Source organism: Helianthus annuus, chromosome 16 (assembly GCF_002127325.2).
Source record: "Helianthus annuus cultivar XRQ/B chromosome 16, HanXRQr2.0-SUNRISE, whole genome shotgun sequence".
Taxonomy (NCBI): Eukaryota; Viridiplantae; Streptophyta; class Magnoliopsida; order Asterales; family Asteraceae; genus Helianthus; species Helianthus annuus.
The window spans coordinates 3,905,129-3,919,160 of record NC_035448.2 but is presented as its reverse complement, the minus strand read 5'-3'; the positions used below and the strand labels follow the sequence as shown (position 1 = coordinate 3,919,160).

Below are 14,032 nucleotides of genomic sequence, written 5' to 3'. Positions count from 1 at the left end.
TCTACACATTGCTGCATATGATGCACGTTGCAACACAATCAGAAGCCAAGGTTTCTCGGTTGATGATGTGAAATTGGTCCTTTTCCAATTCACACTTGAAGACAAAGCGCAGCAATGGTTTCATTCACTGCCATCAGCTTCGATCTTCACATGGGGCGAAATGCAGCAACAATTTTTAGATGAGTTCTATACTCATTTGCGTACTAACAATGCAAGGAAGGATATTCGAGCGTTTCGACAACAACCCGGTGAGTTATTTCACGAAGCGTTCAATCGTTTCAAGATGATGCTCAAGAACTGTCCACATCATGAGATATATTTATGGGAGCTGATTAATACATTCCACGAAGGCCTAACCGATGAAGATGCCAGGGATGTAAATTCAATATCCAATGGCACTTTTGGAATGAATTACGAAGAGGATGATTGGGAATATTTGGAGAGAAACGCAAGGGCGTCAAAACGCAAGGCTTAATCCTCTAGAAGTGCACGACATTCGACAGTGAGAGCAGTAGAGAATCCACCGGAGGTAAATGGTCAGTTTCCATTGTGTGGACATTGTGGAGATCTAGGGCATATAGCGGATCAATGCCCAGGCATAATTGGTGAAAATGAAGATGTGAACTATGTGCAAGGTGGGGGTGGTGGAAGAAATTTCAACATGCAATCCAACACATATCACCCGGGCCTTAGAAATCACCCGAATTTTAGCTATGGGAATGCGAATAATCAGCAAAATCTGGGATTTCAAGGCAACAATCAGTCTGGTAGTCAAAGAAACTTCAATCAGAACAGATTTTAGGGTAACTTTCAAGGTGGCTACCAAAATGATCAAAGAGGACAAGCTGGGTCGTCTAACACTTCGGGGGGTAACGATATGATGGAGATGTTGAAATCAATTCAGCTCGACTTACAGAGTCAAAGACTTGAATTGAAAAATCTTGCTCAGAAGGAGGAGATGCGAGAGAAAGCCGTTCAATCATTAACCACACAAATGGCCCAACTTGCAACCGATGTGAAGGAGCTGAAACAGAATAGTGGGAAACTACCAAGTGATACAACACCAAATCCCGCTCATCAAAAGAAGGGCAGTCCAGTCGGCCAGGTAAGTACTTTACGTAGTGGTAGGAATTATCACAAGGTCGACACTCCACCACAGCTCGTGGATGGTGTGGTGGAGGATTTAGGTGAAAATGGTGAGAGTGACGATGAGTCGGAGCCTAACATTGTTAAAAGTAATGGTAAAAACACCCAACCTACAACTTCTGAACCAACCAAGGCTAAGGAAGGGGAACATATTCTACCTCCCTTTCCTGAAGCCTTGAAGGATCCGGGTAACACGAAAATAATCAATAAAAGGGGACCTCAACCGGAGGAAATTTTAGAGGTATTTAAACAAGTAAAAATCAACTTACCCTTAATCGACGCCATTAAACAGGTTCCGGCTTATGCTAAGTATCTAAAGGATTTGTGCACTCAAAAACGGCAGCACAAAGTCCCTAAAAAAGTGGATCTCACTGATGCAGTTAGTGCAGTATTGAATGGGGTCCTTCCACCTAAGCTACGAGATCCCGGGACGCCTTTAATTTCTATACAAGTTGGCGATTTTAAAATGATTAGGGCGTTGTTGGATCTCGGAGCTAGCGTGAGTATCCTTCCAGGAAGCTTGTACGACCAATATGATTTTGGTCCACTGCGTCGTGCCGACACAACTGTTGTGCTGGCAGATTTGACCCCTAAGCTTCCTCGAGGGATAGTTCGCGATGTGATAGTTAAGGTGGAAGAGTTCTTTTTCCCTGTAGACTTTTTGGTGCTAGATTATGTCTCTGCTGATAAAAACAATCAACCAAATGTTATCTTGGGCCGACCTTTCTTAGCCACTGCACACGCTCAGATCGATTGTCGCACCGGTACTGTTGATATGACATTTGGCAATAGAAAGGTCCGATTAAATGTGTTTTCTAACGTTACTGACATGTTTCAAAGTGATGAATGTTTCATGGCAGATATTATAGATGGATGCGATCCTCATGTCGAGGATGAGGTGCCCGAATGTTGTTTGTTTTGTGACAGGGTAGAGGAAAATCACACGTGTGATTTGGAAGAGGAAGTTCGGAAGTTGGAAGCACAAGCGGTGCAAGAGAGAAGGCCTCCATGGTCTCATCAAGTGGAGAGCCTTCCAGCTGAGATTTCTTCAGGGTTGAAACCGTCACTAATCAGCCCACCAAAAGTAGAGTTGAAAGAGCTGCCTGCGCATCTAAAGTATGCATTCTTAGGAGAGGATCAGACTCTCCCGGTAATTATTGCAGCTAATTTGGAGAAAGAACAAGAAGAAGCATTACTGAAGGTGCTGAAGACCCATCGAGCTGCGATCGGGTGGACTCTCGCTGATTTGAAAGGTATAAGTCCTTCTGTTTGTATGCATAAAATTATTACTGATGCAGATGCGAAGCCTGCACGGGATACACAAAGGAGGCTTAATCCTAACATGCGGGAAGTGGTAAAGAAAGAGGTAATCAAGTGGTTGGACCATGGGATCATATATCCCATTTCAGATAGCGCGTGGGTGAGTCCAACTCAAACGGTGCCGAAGAAAGCAGGCATTCAAATTGTCAAGGGTGATAATAGCGAGCAGATAGCCACCCGGCCGGTAACCGGGTGGCGGGTATGTATTGACTACCGGAAGCTGAACGCTGCCACATCAAAGGATCACTTTCCTTTGCCCTTTATTGACCAGATTATCGAGAAATTATCAGGTCAGAAATTTTACTGCTTTCTTGATGGTTATTCAGGGTACAATCAGATAGCTATCCACCCTGATGACCAAGAAAAGACCACCTTTACATGCCCCTATGGCACATTTGCATTTAGGCGAATGCCATTTGGGTTGTGTAATGCCCCGGCCTGTCACACCCCCAAAATCCCACCTGCGGAGTACTACCGCTTGGAGGCGTGACTGACCAGGATCCAGCCACCAATCATACTGAACAAGCATATAAATAATTATAAAAGTTTAACCATCATGATTGGTGTTTCAAAACAACAAGTTTAAGTTGCAAGCGGAAGCATAAGTTTTAAAGTTATAACATAAGTTCCAAAAGTTTCAAGTTTAACATAGCATGTAGCAATCCCTGTCCCACAACGATCCTCCTCCATGCAAGCTCCAGTTGAGTACCTATGGTCCTGCAAAGCATATAGTAACGAGTCAACAACTAGTTGAGTGAGTTCACGGGTGGGCGTTCGTTTTAGTTGTTTCGAAAACAGTTTACTTTATCAGGCATCCTGCCGTGGGGGTTACCCCATAGTTTAAAAAGACGTGACCAGTTCATTCCCAGTTACTCCGGCACTCCGGCCGTGGGGGCTACCCCATGTAGTTATCAGGCATTTCGGCCGTGGGGGCTACCCCATGTACATCATCTGGCTCTCCAGCCGTGGGGGCTACCCCATGTGTATACTAGACTCGTTACCGTATCGATTGCTGACTGTAGTCATGTTTATGTGCCCTGAAAACATCAATGTCTATCATCATTGACGTGCCCCAGATCCATTAGTTCACGCCCGTCCTCTGCGGCACGGTGTGAGGCTTGTCAGACCTAAATAGCGCTATCTAACTAATGACCCGCTCGCCATTGGCCCGGCGATTAGTCGATACAAAAAGGAGGGACTTCGTGATAGAGTTTTAGTCTAGTACGTTTATCCGTCCATCCGGACGAGGAATCACATTCCTGAACCACTGACGTCCTACCCAAAGGTAGACGAGGAACCCACGTTCCTGAATCCCGTTCCCAACCCAGGGAATCCCATGCTTTGTAAAGGGTGTGAACTCACCTTGGTTTGCTCGGCAGTCAAACACAGAAAGTCAATCAAGTCGCAAGTAGTCAATAACGTCCTATCACGGTTATCACGTATAATCAGAGTCGAACCAAGTAGTGCACAAATGTTCAGTACGTTTGGCAATCACGTATAATCAGTAACAGTTAACAGTCAATAGAAGCACATACGGTTCACAAGTTCAGCCCAACTACTTAGGCCCAAACACGTAAAAGCAGTTAACACAGAAGCCCATCAGTCTGGCCCATTAACTAAGGCCCAAAAGTGTGGTCTCGAGTCGCAACCGGACTCGCAAGCATGGTCTCGAGTCATGCTGTGTGTTGATCATGGATGGTTGCGAGTCGCAACTGGTGTCGCAACCATGGTTTCGATTCATCATGCTGAGGTCTCGAGTCGCAACGGGACTCGTAACCTGTGGTTTCGGCTTGTCCTGTTATGGTTGCGAGTCGCAACCGCGTGGTCTCGAGTCATCACGCTGTGGTTGCGAGTCGCAACGGGTGATTGCGAGTCGGTAAGCTGTCATTTTCAAGTTCACGTGTTGATGCAGATGTAGTCAGATTAGTGGTACAATATAATCAGGCCCAATTCCGGAAATAACCAATAGAATCCCACTAACATATTTCCTAATCAGGCTATTAGTCAAAGATGGATCAAAATCACAAGGGTTTTCAATCTTCAACTATCATTCAAAGTGTTCTTCCTATGTTCAAACACATATTCATCAAGTATTCAACCTTTATTCAAACAAAACTATGAACAAGCATCAAAACACTAAACATAACACACAACTCGGTTTTTATATATGTCCGATTTCATGAGAAATGCAAATCCGATTTCATGTATCATCAAGATCTAGTAGTTTAACTCTATTTAACACAAGATGTCATGAGTTCTTTAGCAACACATTCCAACACTATAACTTGTTAACATACATAAAACTTCATCTCATTCATGCATCCATTTAAACACAAACATAACATAAACTAACAATAATCATCAAGAAATACTAACAATAAACATCATCTCATGCATTTTATCATTTAACATGATTAACATAAATCCATAAACATTAAAAGCACTAACCGGTTAATGAAGTGTGTGTGTGTGTCGATCCGAAGTTCCAAGCCCGAGAGTTCTTGTGCTAACCGATTAGATCCGAGAGTCTTGGAGGTGGGTTTGTGTGCTTAAGGCTTAGAGAGAAAAGTAGGAGAGTGTGTGGGTGTAATGTTCAACAAATGGTAAAAACTAACTAAGGCATGGTATATATAGTCAAGTTCCAAGAGTGTGCACCCTTAGTGGGTTTCGAGTGGGGGTTCACGGCCCAAAGGCCCAACCGGCCAAAGGTTCTCGGCCCAAGGCCCAAAACCGATTACTAGTCACTCGAGACCTCATGGTCTCGAGTCGGGTTCCTTGTTGTTTCGTGTCGGGTTCTCGGTTCACATATAACACACATACATATATTCATACAATGCACACAAAACAAAGCACATAAAAGTTCACGTTATCATTTTAACTAGTCACATAACGTACAAGTAAGTTACAACGAAAGGTTCTAAATTTCGAGTTGTCACATCATCCCCAAGTTGAAAGAAATTTCGTCCCGAAATTTGATGGCACTCACTGAGGAAGCTAGTTAAGTTGCATGGTTTTCCTGGTTTTCCTGGGGTGTCACATCCACCCCCCGTTGATCTGGAATTTCGTCCCGAAATTCCGTAGCTTCAGCCTCAGTAGCGTTTGTACTGTTCTCAAACAGTTGGGGATACTTTTGTTTCATCCGATCTTCGCGCTCCCAGGTAAACTCTGGGCCGCGACGTGAGTTCCAACGAACTCGAACAAGAGGTATTCTAGTGCTCTTGAGGACCTTAACATCCCGGTCCGTGATTTCGACAGGTTCTTCGACGAATTTCAACTGTTCGTCGATCGTGAGTTCCTTCAGAGGAACTACGTGCGTCTCATCTGACAGACACTTCTTCAGATTTGACACATGGAAAACGTTGTGAACTGCACCGAGTTCTGCTGGTAATTTCAGTCTGTAGGCCACCTTGCCTATTTTCTCAAGAATTTCGAAAGGTCCAACGTATCGTGGGTTGAGTTTGCCGCGTTTACCAAAACGAACCACACCCTTCCAGGGTGAAACTTTGAGTAAAACCCGCTCCCCAACCTGGAGCTCGAGTGGTTTCCTGCCCTTATCGGCGTATGCCTTCTGACGGTCACGAGCGGCCGCCATGCGTTGTCGTATTTGAGCGATCCGCTCAGTAGTGTCTACCACATGTTCTGGACCAGTGATTTGACTATCCCCCACCTCTGCCCAACAGAGGGGTGACCGGCATTTACGTCCGTACAATGCCTCAAACGGAGCAGCTTTAATGCTGGTGTGGTAGCTGTTATTATACGAAAATTCTACAAGTGGCAGATGCCTTTCCCAGCTGTTGCCAAAGTCGATTACACAAGCGCGAAGCATGTCTTCTAGTGTTTGGATAGTACGCTCGGACTGCCCGTCCGTCTGCGGGTGGTACGCTGTGCTCATATCAAGACGTGAGCCAAAAGACTTGTGCATTGCCTGCCACAGTTCCGAAGTAAAACGTGCATCTCGATCAGAGATAATAGAAGTGGGCACCCCGTGCCTCGAAACAACTTCCTTGAGGTATATTTCTGCTAAAGTGGAGAATTTATCCGTCTCCTTGATTGCCAAAAAGTGTGCGGATTTTGTGAGTCGATCCACGATCACCCAAATAGTATCGTTCCCGCGCTGTGATCTAGGTAAGCCAGTAACGAAATCCATGGAAATTTGCTCCCATTTCCATTGTGGTATCTCTGGTTGCTGAAGTAGGCCTGAAGGTTTCTGATATTCCGTCTTGACTCGCGCACAAGTCAAACACTTGCTGACATACGTTGCTATGTGGGCCTTCATGCTAGGCCACCAATACGTGGTTTTAATATCGTGGTACATCTTGTCCGAACCAGGGTGTACCGAGTAGCGAGATTTGTGCGCTTCATCCATCACAAGTTCTCGTAAATCGCCATAGAGTGGGACCCAAATGCGTCCTGTTACATAATAAGCACCGTCTTCCTTCTGTTCTAAGCGTTGCCTTGACCCGCGTAGAGCTTCTGCTCTAACGTTTTCTGGTTTCAGTGCTTCTATCTGAGCAGCTCGTATTTGCGAAGGTAGACTAGAATGGATCGTGAGTTGTAAAGCTCTTACGCGCTTAGGCGTAGTGTCCTTTCGACTGAGGGCGTCTGCCACAACATTGGCCTTGCCCGGGTGATACCTGATAGAGCACTCGTAATCATTCAGCAGCTCGACCCATCGTCGCTGCCGCATATTCAGTTCCTTCTGTTTGAATATGTGTTCTAAACTTCTGTGGTCGGTGTAGATGGCGCACTTGGTTCCGTAAAGGTAATGCCGCCATAACTTAAGTGCGAAAACAACCGCTCCCAGCTCTAAATCATGTGTCGTGTAGTTCTTCTCGTGAACTTTAAGTTGTCGTGAGGCGTAAGCTATGACTTTATCTCGTTGCATCAATACACAACCAAGACCTTGAATTGATGCATCACAGTAAACCACAAAATCGTCTGTGCCTTCTGGCAGTGAAAGGATAGGTGCACTGCAAAGTCTATCCTTTAGATGCTGAAAAGCTAACTCTTGTGCATTTCCCCAACGATAAACAACGCCTTTCTGCGTTAGTAAGGTGAGAGGCTGCGCGATCTTAGAAAAATCCTTAATGAATCTCCTGTAATATCCTGCCAATCCCAAAAATTGGCGAATTTCCTTTGGTGTGCGAGGCGCAGGCCAGTTCTTAATAGAGTCCACTTTGGATGGATCAACGTGAATCCCATCCTTGTCCACCACATGCCCTAGGAAATGGACTTCACGAAGCCAGAAGTCGCACTTCGAGAACTTTGCGTAAAGCTGTTCCTTCCGGAGGAGTTCCAAAATAAGTCGTAGATGCTGTTCGTGCTCTTCTTTGCTCTTAGAATAGATCAGGATGTCGTCGATAAAGACTATGACAAACTTGTCCAGATACGGTTTGCACACTCGATTCATCAAATCCATAAAAACTGCCGGTGCGTTCGTCAGCCCAAACGGCATGACCAGAAACTCATAGTGCCCATATCGAGTCCTAAAGGCCGTCTTAGAGACATCCTCTTCCCGAACTCTCAGCTGGTGATATCCCGATCTCAGATCGATCTTTGAGTAGTAACTCGACCCCTGCAACTGGTCGAACAAGTCGTCAATACGCGGTAGAGGATAACGATTCTTCACGGTTACTTTGTTGAGTTCACGATAGTCGATACACATTCTGAAGGTACCATCCTTCTTCTTCACAAATAACACTGGAGCTCCCCAAGGCGATGAGCTAGGACGAATAAAACCCTTATCCAAGAGTTCTTGTAGTTGCGTGGAGAGTTCTTCCAACTCTGATGGCGCTAAACGATAAGGTGCACGGGCTACAGGCGCGGCTCCAGGAGCTAGATCAATCTGAAACTCGACTTGGCGATGGGGCGGAAGACCAGGTAATTCCTCAGGGAATACCTCAGGATAATCGCGTACAACCGGAAAATCTTCTAACTTCTTCTCCTTCTCTGTGGTATCAGTAACTAGAGCCAAAATCGCAGTGTGGCCCTTTCGTAAGCATTTCTGGGCTTTAAGAAGAGAGATAATGTTCTCAACAGCGCTTTTCTTGTCGCCACGAATCATGAGAGGTTCACCACCTAAACCAGGAATACGAACGATCTTCTCGTTGCAAAGAATCTCTGCTCGGTGTTGGGATAACCAATCCATCCCAATGACAACGTCGAAACTACCCAAGACAATAGGAATAAGGTCGATAGAGAAGGTCTGGTTAGCGAGAATAAGCTGACAACCCTTGACTACGTGTGAGGCTTCCAAGCTCTTACCATTAGCTAGCTCTACGGTGTGCTTGTCGCTCAGGGGTGTAGGAATACGCTTAAGCATCTTACTAACTTCTAGTGACACATAGCTAGTATCGGCACCCGAATCAAATAAGACTGTAACATAAAAGTCGTCGAGAAGGAACTTACCCGTCACCACGTTGGGATCATTCCTTGCTTCACCTTGACCAATCACGAACACTCGTCCCCTAGCACCATTGTTGTTGTTGTTCCCATTGTTACCATTCCCCTGATTGTTGTTGTTGTTCTGGTTCAGTTGGGGACAATCCTTCTTGAAATGACCTTCAGCTCCACACTGAAAGCACCCTTTGTTGTTACCCTGCTGCTGTCGCTGGTTCTGCTGAGGTTGCTGACGATTCTGGTTGACGGGGTATGCGCTCCTGCAATCCTTCGCAACATGACCAGGCTTGTTGCACCGATGACAGCTACCCCTGGTGCATGGCCCACTGTGGTGTAGGCTGCAACGATTGCACTTGGGGTGATTCCCCTTGTATCCACCATGACTTTGACCACCAGACGACTGCTGACTGGGGCTCTTGTGATCGTCCGTCTTTCTCTGCTGAGACTGAGTTTGCACTGAAGTTGAACCCCTGCTTGAAGTTCCATCCCATTTCCGTTTATCTCCACTAGAAGTACCAGAAGTAGTTGCAGCACCTATACGCTTCGGTAACTTGTTCTGCTCCACCGCTTGGTCAGTGAGACGGTGAGCCAACTGTACAACCTGCTGGATAGTAGTCAACCTCGCTGAAGTCACATGACTTTGGATCTCTGGCACCAAGCCCTTGAGATAGAGTTCAATTCGCTTGTAGGGAGGATCCACCATAGTAGGACACAACAAAGCAAGCTCATGCGATCTCTTAGTGTATGCCTCAATTTCTGACCCCGACATCTTAAGATTGTAGAACTCATCTTCCAGTTTGTGAATGTCGTCACGACTGCAGTATTCCTCCCTGATCATTTCCTTGAAAGTTTCCCATGGGGTGGCGTTGGCAGCAACCAACCCTAACATCTGCACTTGAGCATTCCACCACGTGAGAGCCAAACCCTCGAGAGTACCAGTAGCATACTTCACCCTGCGCGCTTCAGGGCATTCGCACATTTCGAACACAGACTCCAGTTTCTCAAACCAGTGTAGGAGACCTACTGCTCCTTCAGTGCCGCTAAAAGTTGTGGGTCGACAGTCCATAAAGGTCTTAAAAGTGCACACCGGTGCCTGACCTAAGGTAGGTGAAAGAAAAGACAGAGTTTAACACAAAGGTTGGTTCACGAGAGTAGGATCCAAACGATCCTAGAACAATTTCGGACTGCAGGATATACCTCCTGCGTGTGCAGCTGCGAGCGCTGCGGCAACTCGTTCGTTGATCAAAGCCGTCAACTGGGCTTGTGTCATGTTAACGCGTCCAGACATGGTTCTTCATAACAAGGGTAATACGTGTGAGAGAGGTTCGCGAAAGCACGATAGTAGGACAGAGTAAGAACGCACGTGTTCAAACAACAGTAGTTATACTAATCAAGCATACCATGAGCAATGTACTACGTAACTAACAAGTAGGCAATATACATACATTATATTACCTAGAACATCGAGCCTTGCATGAGGAGCGAAGTGTCGTTGTGGACCGTTGAGCACTAAACCGGTTATAGTCTGGTTTTAACAAAAACGTTTCTCCTTTATTAAAACCAAGTTCACTATAACCAATGGCTCTGATACCAATCTGTCACACCCCCAAAATCCCACCTGCGGAGTACTACCGCTTGGAGGCGTGACTGACCAGGATCCAGCCACCAATCATACTGAACAAGCATATAAATAATTATAAAAGTTTAACCATCATGATTGGTGTTTCAAAACAACAAGTTTAAGTTGCAAGCGGAAGCATAAGTTTTAAAGTTATAACATAAGTTCCAAAAGTTTCAAGTTTAACATAGCATGTAGCAATCCCTGTCCCACAACGATCCTCCTCCATGCAAGCTCCAGTTGAGTACCTATGGTCCTGCAAAGCATATAGTAACGAGTCAACAACTAGTTGAGTGAGTTCACGGGTGGGCGTTCGTTTTAGTTGTTTCGAAAACAGTTTACTTTATCAGGCATCCTGCCGTGGGGGTTACCCCATAGTTTAAAAAGACGTGACCAGTTCATTCCCAGTTACTCCGGCACTCCGGCCGTGGGGGCTACCCCATGTAGTTATCAGGCATTTCGGCCGTGGGGGCTACCCCATGTACATCATCTGGCTCTCCAGCCGTGGGGGCTACCCCATGTGTATACTAGACTCGTTACCGTATCGATTGCTGACTGTAGTCATGTTTATGTGCCCTGAAAACATCAATGTCTATCATCATTGACGTGCCCCAGATCCATTAGTTCACGCCCGTCCTCTGCGGCACGGTGTGAGGCTTGTCAGACCTAAATAGCGCTATCTAACTAATGACCCGCTCGCCATTGGCCCGGCGATTAGTCGATACAAAAAGGAGGGACTTCGTGATAGAGTTTTAGTCTAGTACGTTTATCCGTCCATCCGGACGAGGAATCACATTCCTGAACCACTGACGTCCTACCCAAAGGTAGACGAGGAACCCACGTTCCTGAATCCCGTTCCCAACCCAGGGAATCCCATGCTTTGTAAAGGGTGTGAACTCACCTTGGTTTGCTCGGCAGTCAAACACAGAAAGTCAATCAAGTCGCAAGTAGTCAATAACGTCCTATCACGGTTATCACGTATAATCAGAGTCGAACCAAGTAGTGCACAAATGTTCAGTACGTTTGGCAATCACGTATAATCAGTAACAGTTAACAGTCAATAGAAGCACATACGGTTCACAAGTTCAGCCCAACTACTTAGGCCCAAACACGTAAAAGCAGTTAACACAGAAGCCCATCAGTCTGGCCCATTAACTAAGGCCCAAAAGTGTGGTCTCGAGTCGCAACCGGACTCGCAAGCATGGTCTCGAGTCATGCTGTGTGTTGATCATGGATGGTTGCGAGTCGCAACTGGTGTCGCAACCATGGTTTCGATTCATCATGCTGAGGTCTCGAGTCGCAACGGGACTCGTAACCTGTGGTTTCGGCTTGTCCTGTTATGGTTGCGAGTCGCAACCGCGTGGTCTCGAGTCATCACGCTGTGGTTGCGAGTCGCAACGGGTGATTGCGAGTCGGTAAGCTGTCATTTTCAAGTTCACGTGTTGATGCAGATGTAGTCAGATTAGTGGTACAATATAATCAGGCCCAATTCCGGAAATAACCAATAGAATCCCACTAACATATTTCCTAATCAGGCTATTAGTCAAAGATGGATCAAAATCACAAGGGTTTTCAATCTTCAACTATCATTCAAAGTGTTCTTCCTATGTTCAAACACATATTCATCAAGTATTCAACCTTTATTCAAACAAAACTATGAACAAGCATCAAAACACTAAACATAACACACAACTCGGTTTTTATATATGTCCGATTTCATGAGAAATGCAAATCCGATTTCATGTATCATCAAGATCTAGTAGTTTAACTCTATTTAACACAAGATGTCATGAGTTCTTTAGCAACACATTCCAACACTATAACTTGTTAACATACATAAAACTTCATCTCATTCATGCATCCATTTAAACACAAACATAACATAAACTAACAATAATCATCAAGAAATACTAACAATAAACATCATCTCATGCATTTTATCATTTAACATGATTAACATAAATCCATAAACATTAAAAGCACTAACCGGTTAATGAAGTGTGTGTGTGTGTCGATCCGAAGTTCCAAGCCCGAGAGTTCTTGTGCTAACCGATTAGATCCGAGAGTCTTGGAGGTGGGTTTGTGTGCTTAAGGCTTAGAGAGAAAAGTAGGAGAGTGTGTGGGTGTAATGTTCAACAAATGGTAAAAACTAACTAAGGCATGGTATATATAGTCAAGTTCCAAGAGTGTGCACCCTTAGTGGGTTTCGAGTGGGGGTTCACGGCCCAAAGGCCCAACCGGCCAAAGGTTCTCGGCCCAAGGCCCAAAACCGATTACTAGTCACTCGAGACCTCATGGTCTCGAGTCGGGTTCCTTGTTGTTTCGTGTCGGGTTCTCGGTTCACATATAACACACATACATATATTCATACAATGCACACAAAACAAAGCACATAAAAGTTCACGTTATCATTTTAACTAGTCACATAACGTACAAGTAAGTTACAACGAAAGGTTCTAAATTTCGAGTTGTCACACGGCCACCTTTCAAAGGTGTATGATGAGCATATTCTCGGATATGGTCGGGGACGCCCTAGAGATATTTATGGATGACTTTTCGGTCTTTGGGTCATCATTTGATACATGTTTAGATGAACTATCTAGGGTGTTAGAAAGATGTGTCCAAACTAATCTAGTGCTCAGTTGGGAGAAGAGCCATTTTATGGTTCAAGAGGGTATAGTGTTAGGACATGTCGTGTCAAGTAAGGGGATAGAAGTCGATAGAGCAAAAGTGAGAGTCATTTCTACTTTACCTCCCCCTACTAATGTGAAGGGCGTTCGTTCCTTTTTAGGACACGCCGGATTTTACCGTAGATTTATTAAGGGCTTTAGTGTCATAACGTAACCTTTATGTAATCTATTGTTAAAAGATGTTCCGTTCGAATTTGATGATAAATGTTTAAATGCTTTTAACGTATTAAAGGAACAATTGGTACAAGCCCCAATCTTGCAATCACCCGATTGGACAAAGCCGTTTGAAATAATGTGTGATGCAAGCGATTTCGCTATTGGGGCTGTACTTGGCCAACGAGTAGATAAGAAGCCAGTAGTTATCTACTACGCAAGCAAAACCCTCTCCGATGCTCAGTTGAATTATACCACAACGGAGAAGGAGTTGCTTGCCGTTGTTTATGCTTTGGATAAATTCCGGTCTTATATTTGTGGAAGCAAGGTAATTGTTTACTCTGATCATAGTGCAGTCAGGTATCTAATGGAGAAAAAGGACGCCAAACCAAGACTGATTCGGTGGGTCCTACTGTTGCAAGAGTTTGATCTCGAAATCAGAGACTAGAAGGGGTGTGAAAATGTAGTTGCTGACCATCTGTCACGACTACCGGTTGAAGTAGAGGAGTTCATACCCGAGATCAATGAGCATTTTCCGGATGAGTTTATAATGGCTGCGAGTTTCGAACCTTGGTATGCTAACTTTGCAAATTATCTTGTTTCAGGTACAATACCGGATGCGTGGAATAAGCGTAGGAAACAACAATTCCTGTCGCAGGTGAAGAATTATATCTGGGATGAATCGGACTTGTTCCGAATTGGTGCT

General features: G+C 45.0%; 1 protein-coding gene across 1 annotated transcript; it reads left to right on the top strand.

Moving 5' to 3' along the window:
• The first annotated feature begins 880 nt into the window (after positions 1-880).
• LOC110918841 lies at positions 881-13,774 on the top strand. The gene is made up of 2 exons (XM_022163122.1): positions 881-2,665; positions 13,406-13,774. Exons 1-2 carry the CDS (start codon positions 881-883, stop codon positions 13,772-13,774), a joined length of 2,154 nt encoding a protein of 717 aa, XP_022018814.1.
• Positions 13,775-14,032: the final 258 nt, after the last annotated feature.

Excerpts from the sequence above, each read along its gene's own strand:
- LOC110918841 (XM_022163122.1), top strand. The coding sequence starts at position 881 with ATGGAGATGTTGAAATCAATTCAGCTCGACTTACAGAGTCAAAGACTT. Across the intron at positions 2,666-13,405 it reads GGCCGGTAACCGGGTGGCGG|GAACAATTGGTACAAGCCCC; the intron begins GTATGTATTGAC and ends AACGTATTAAAG.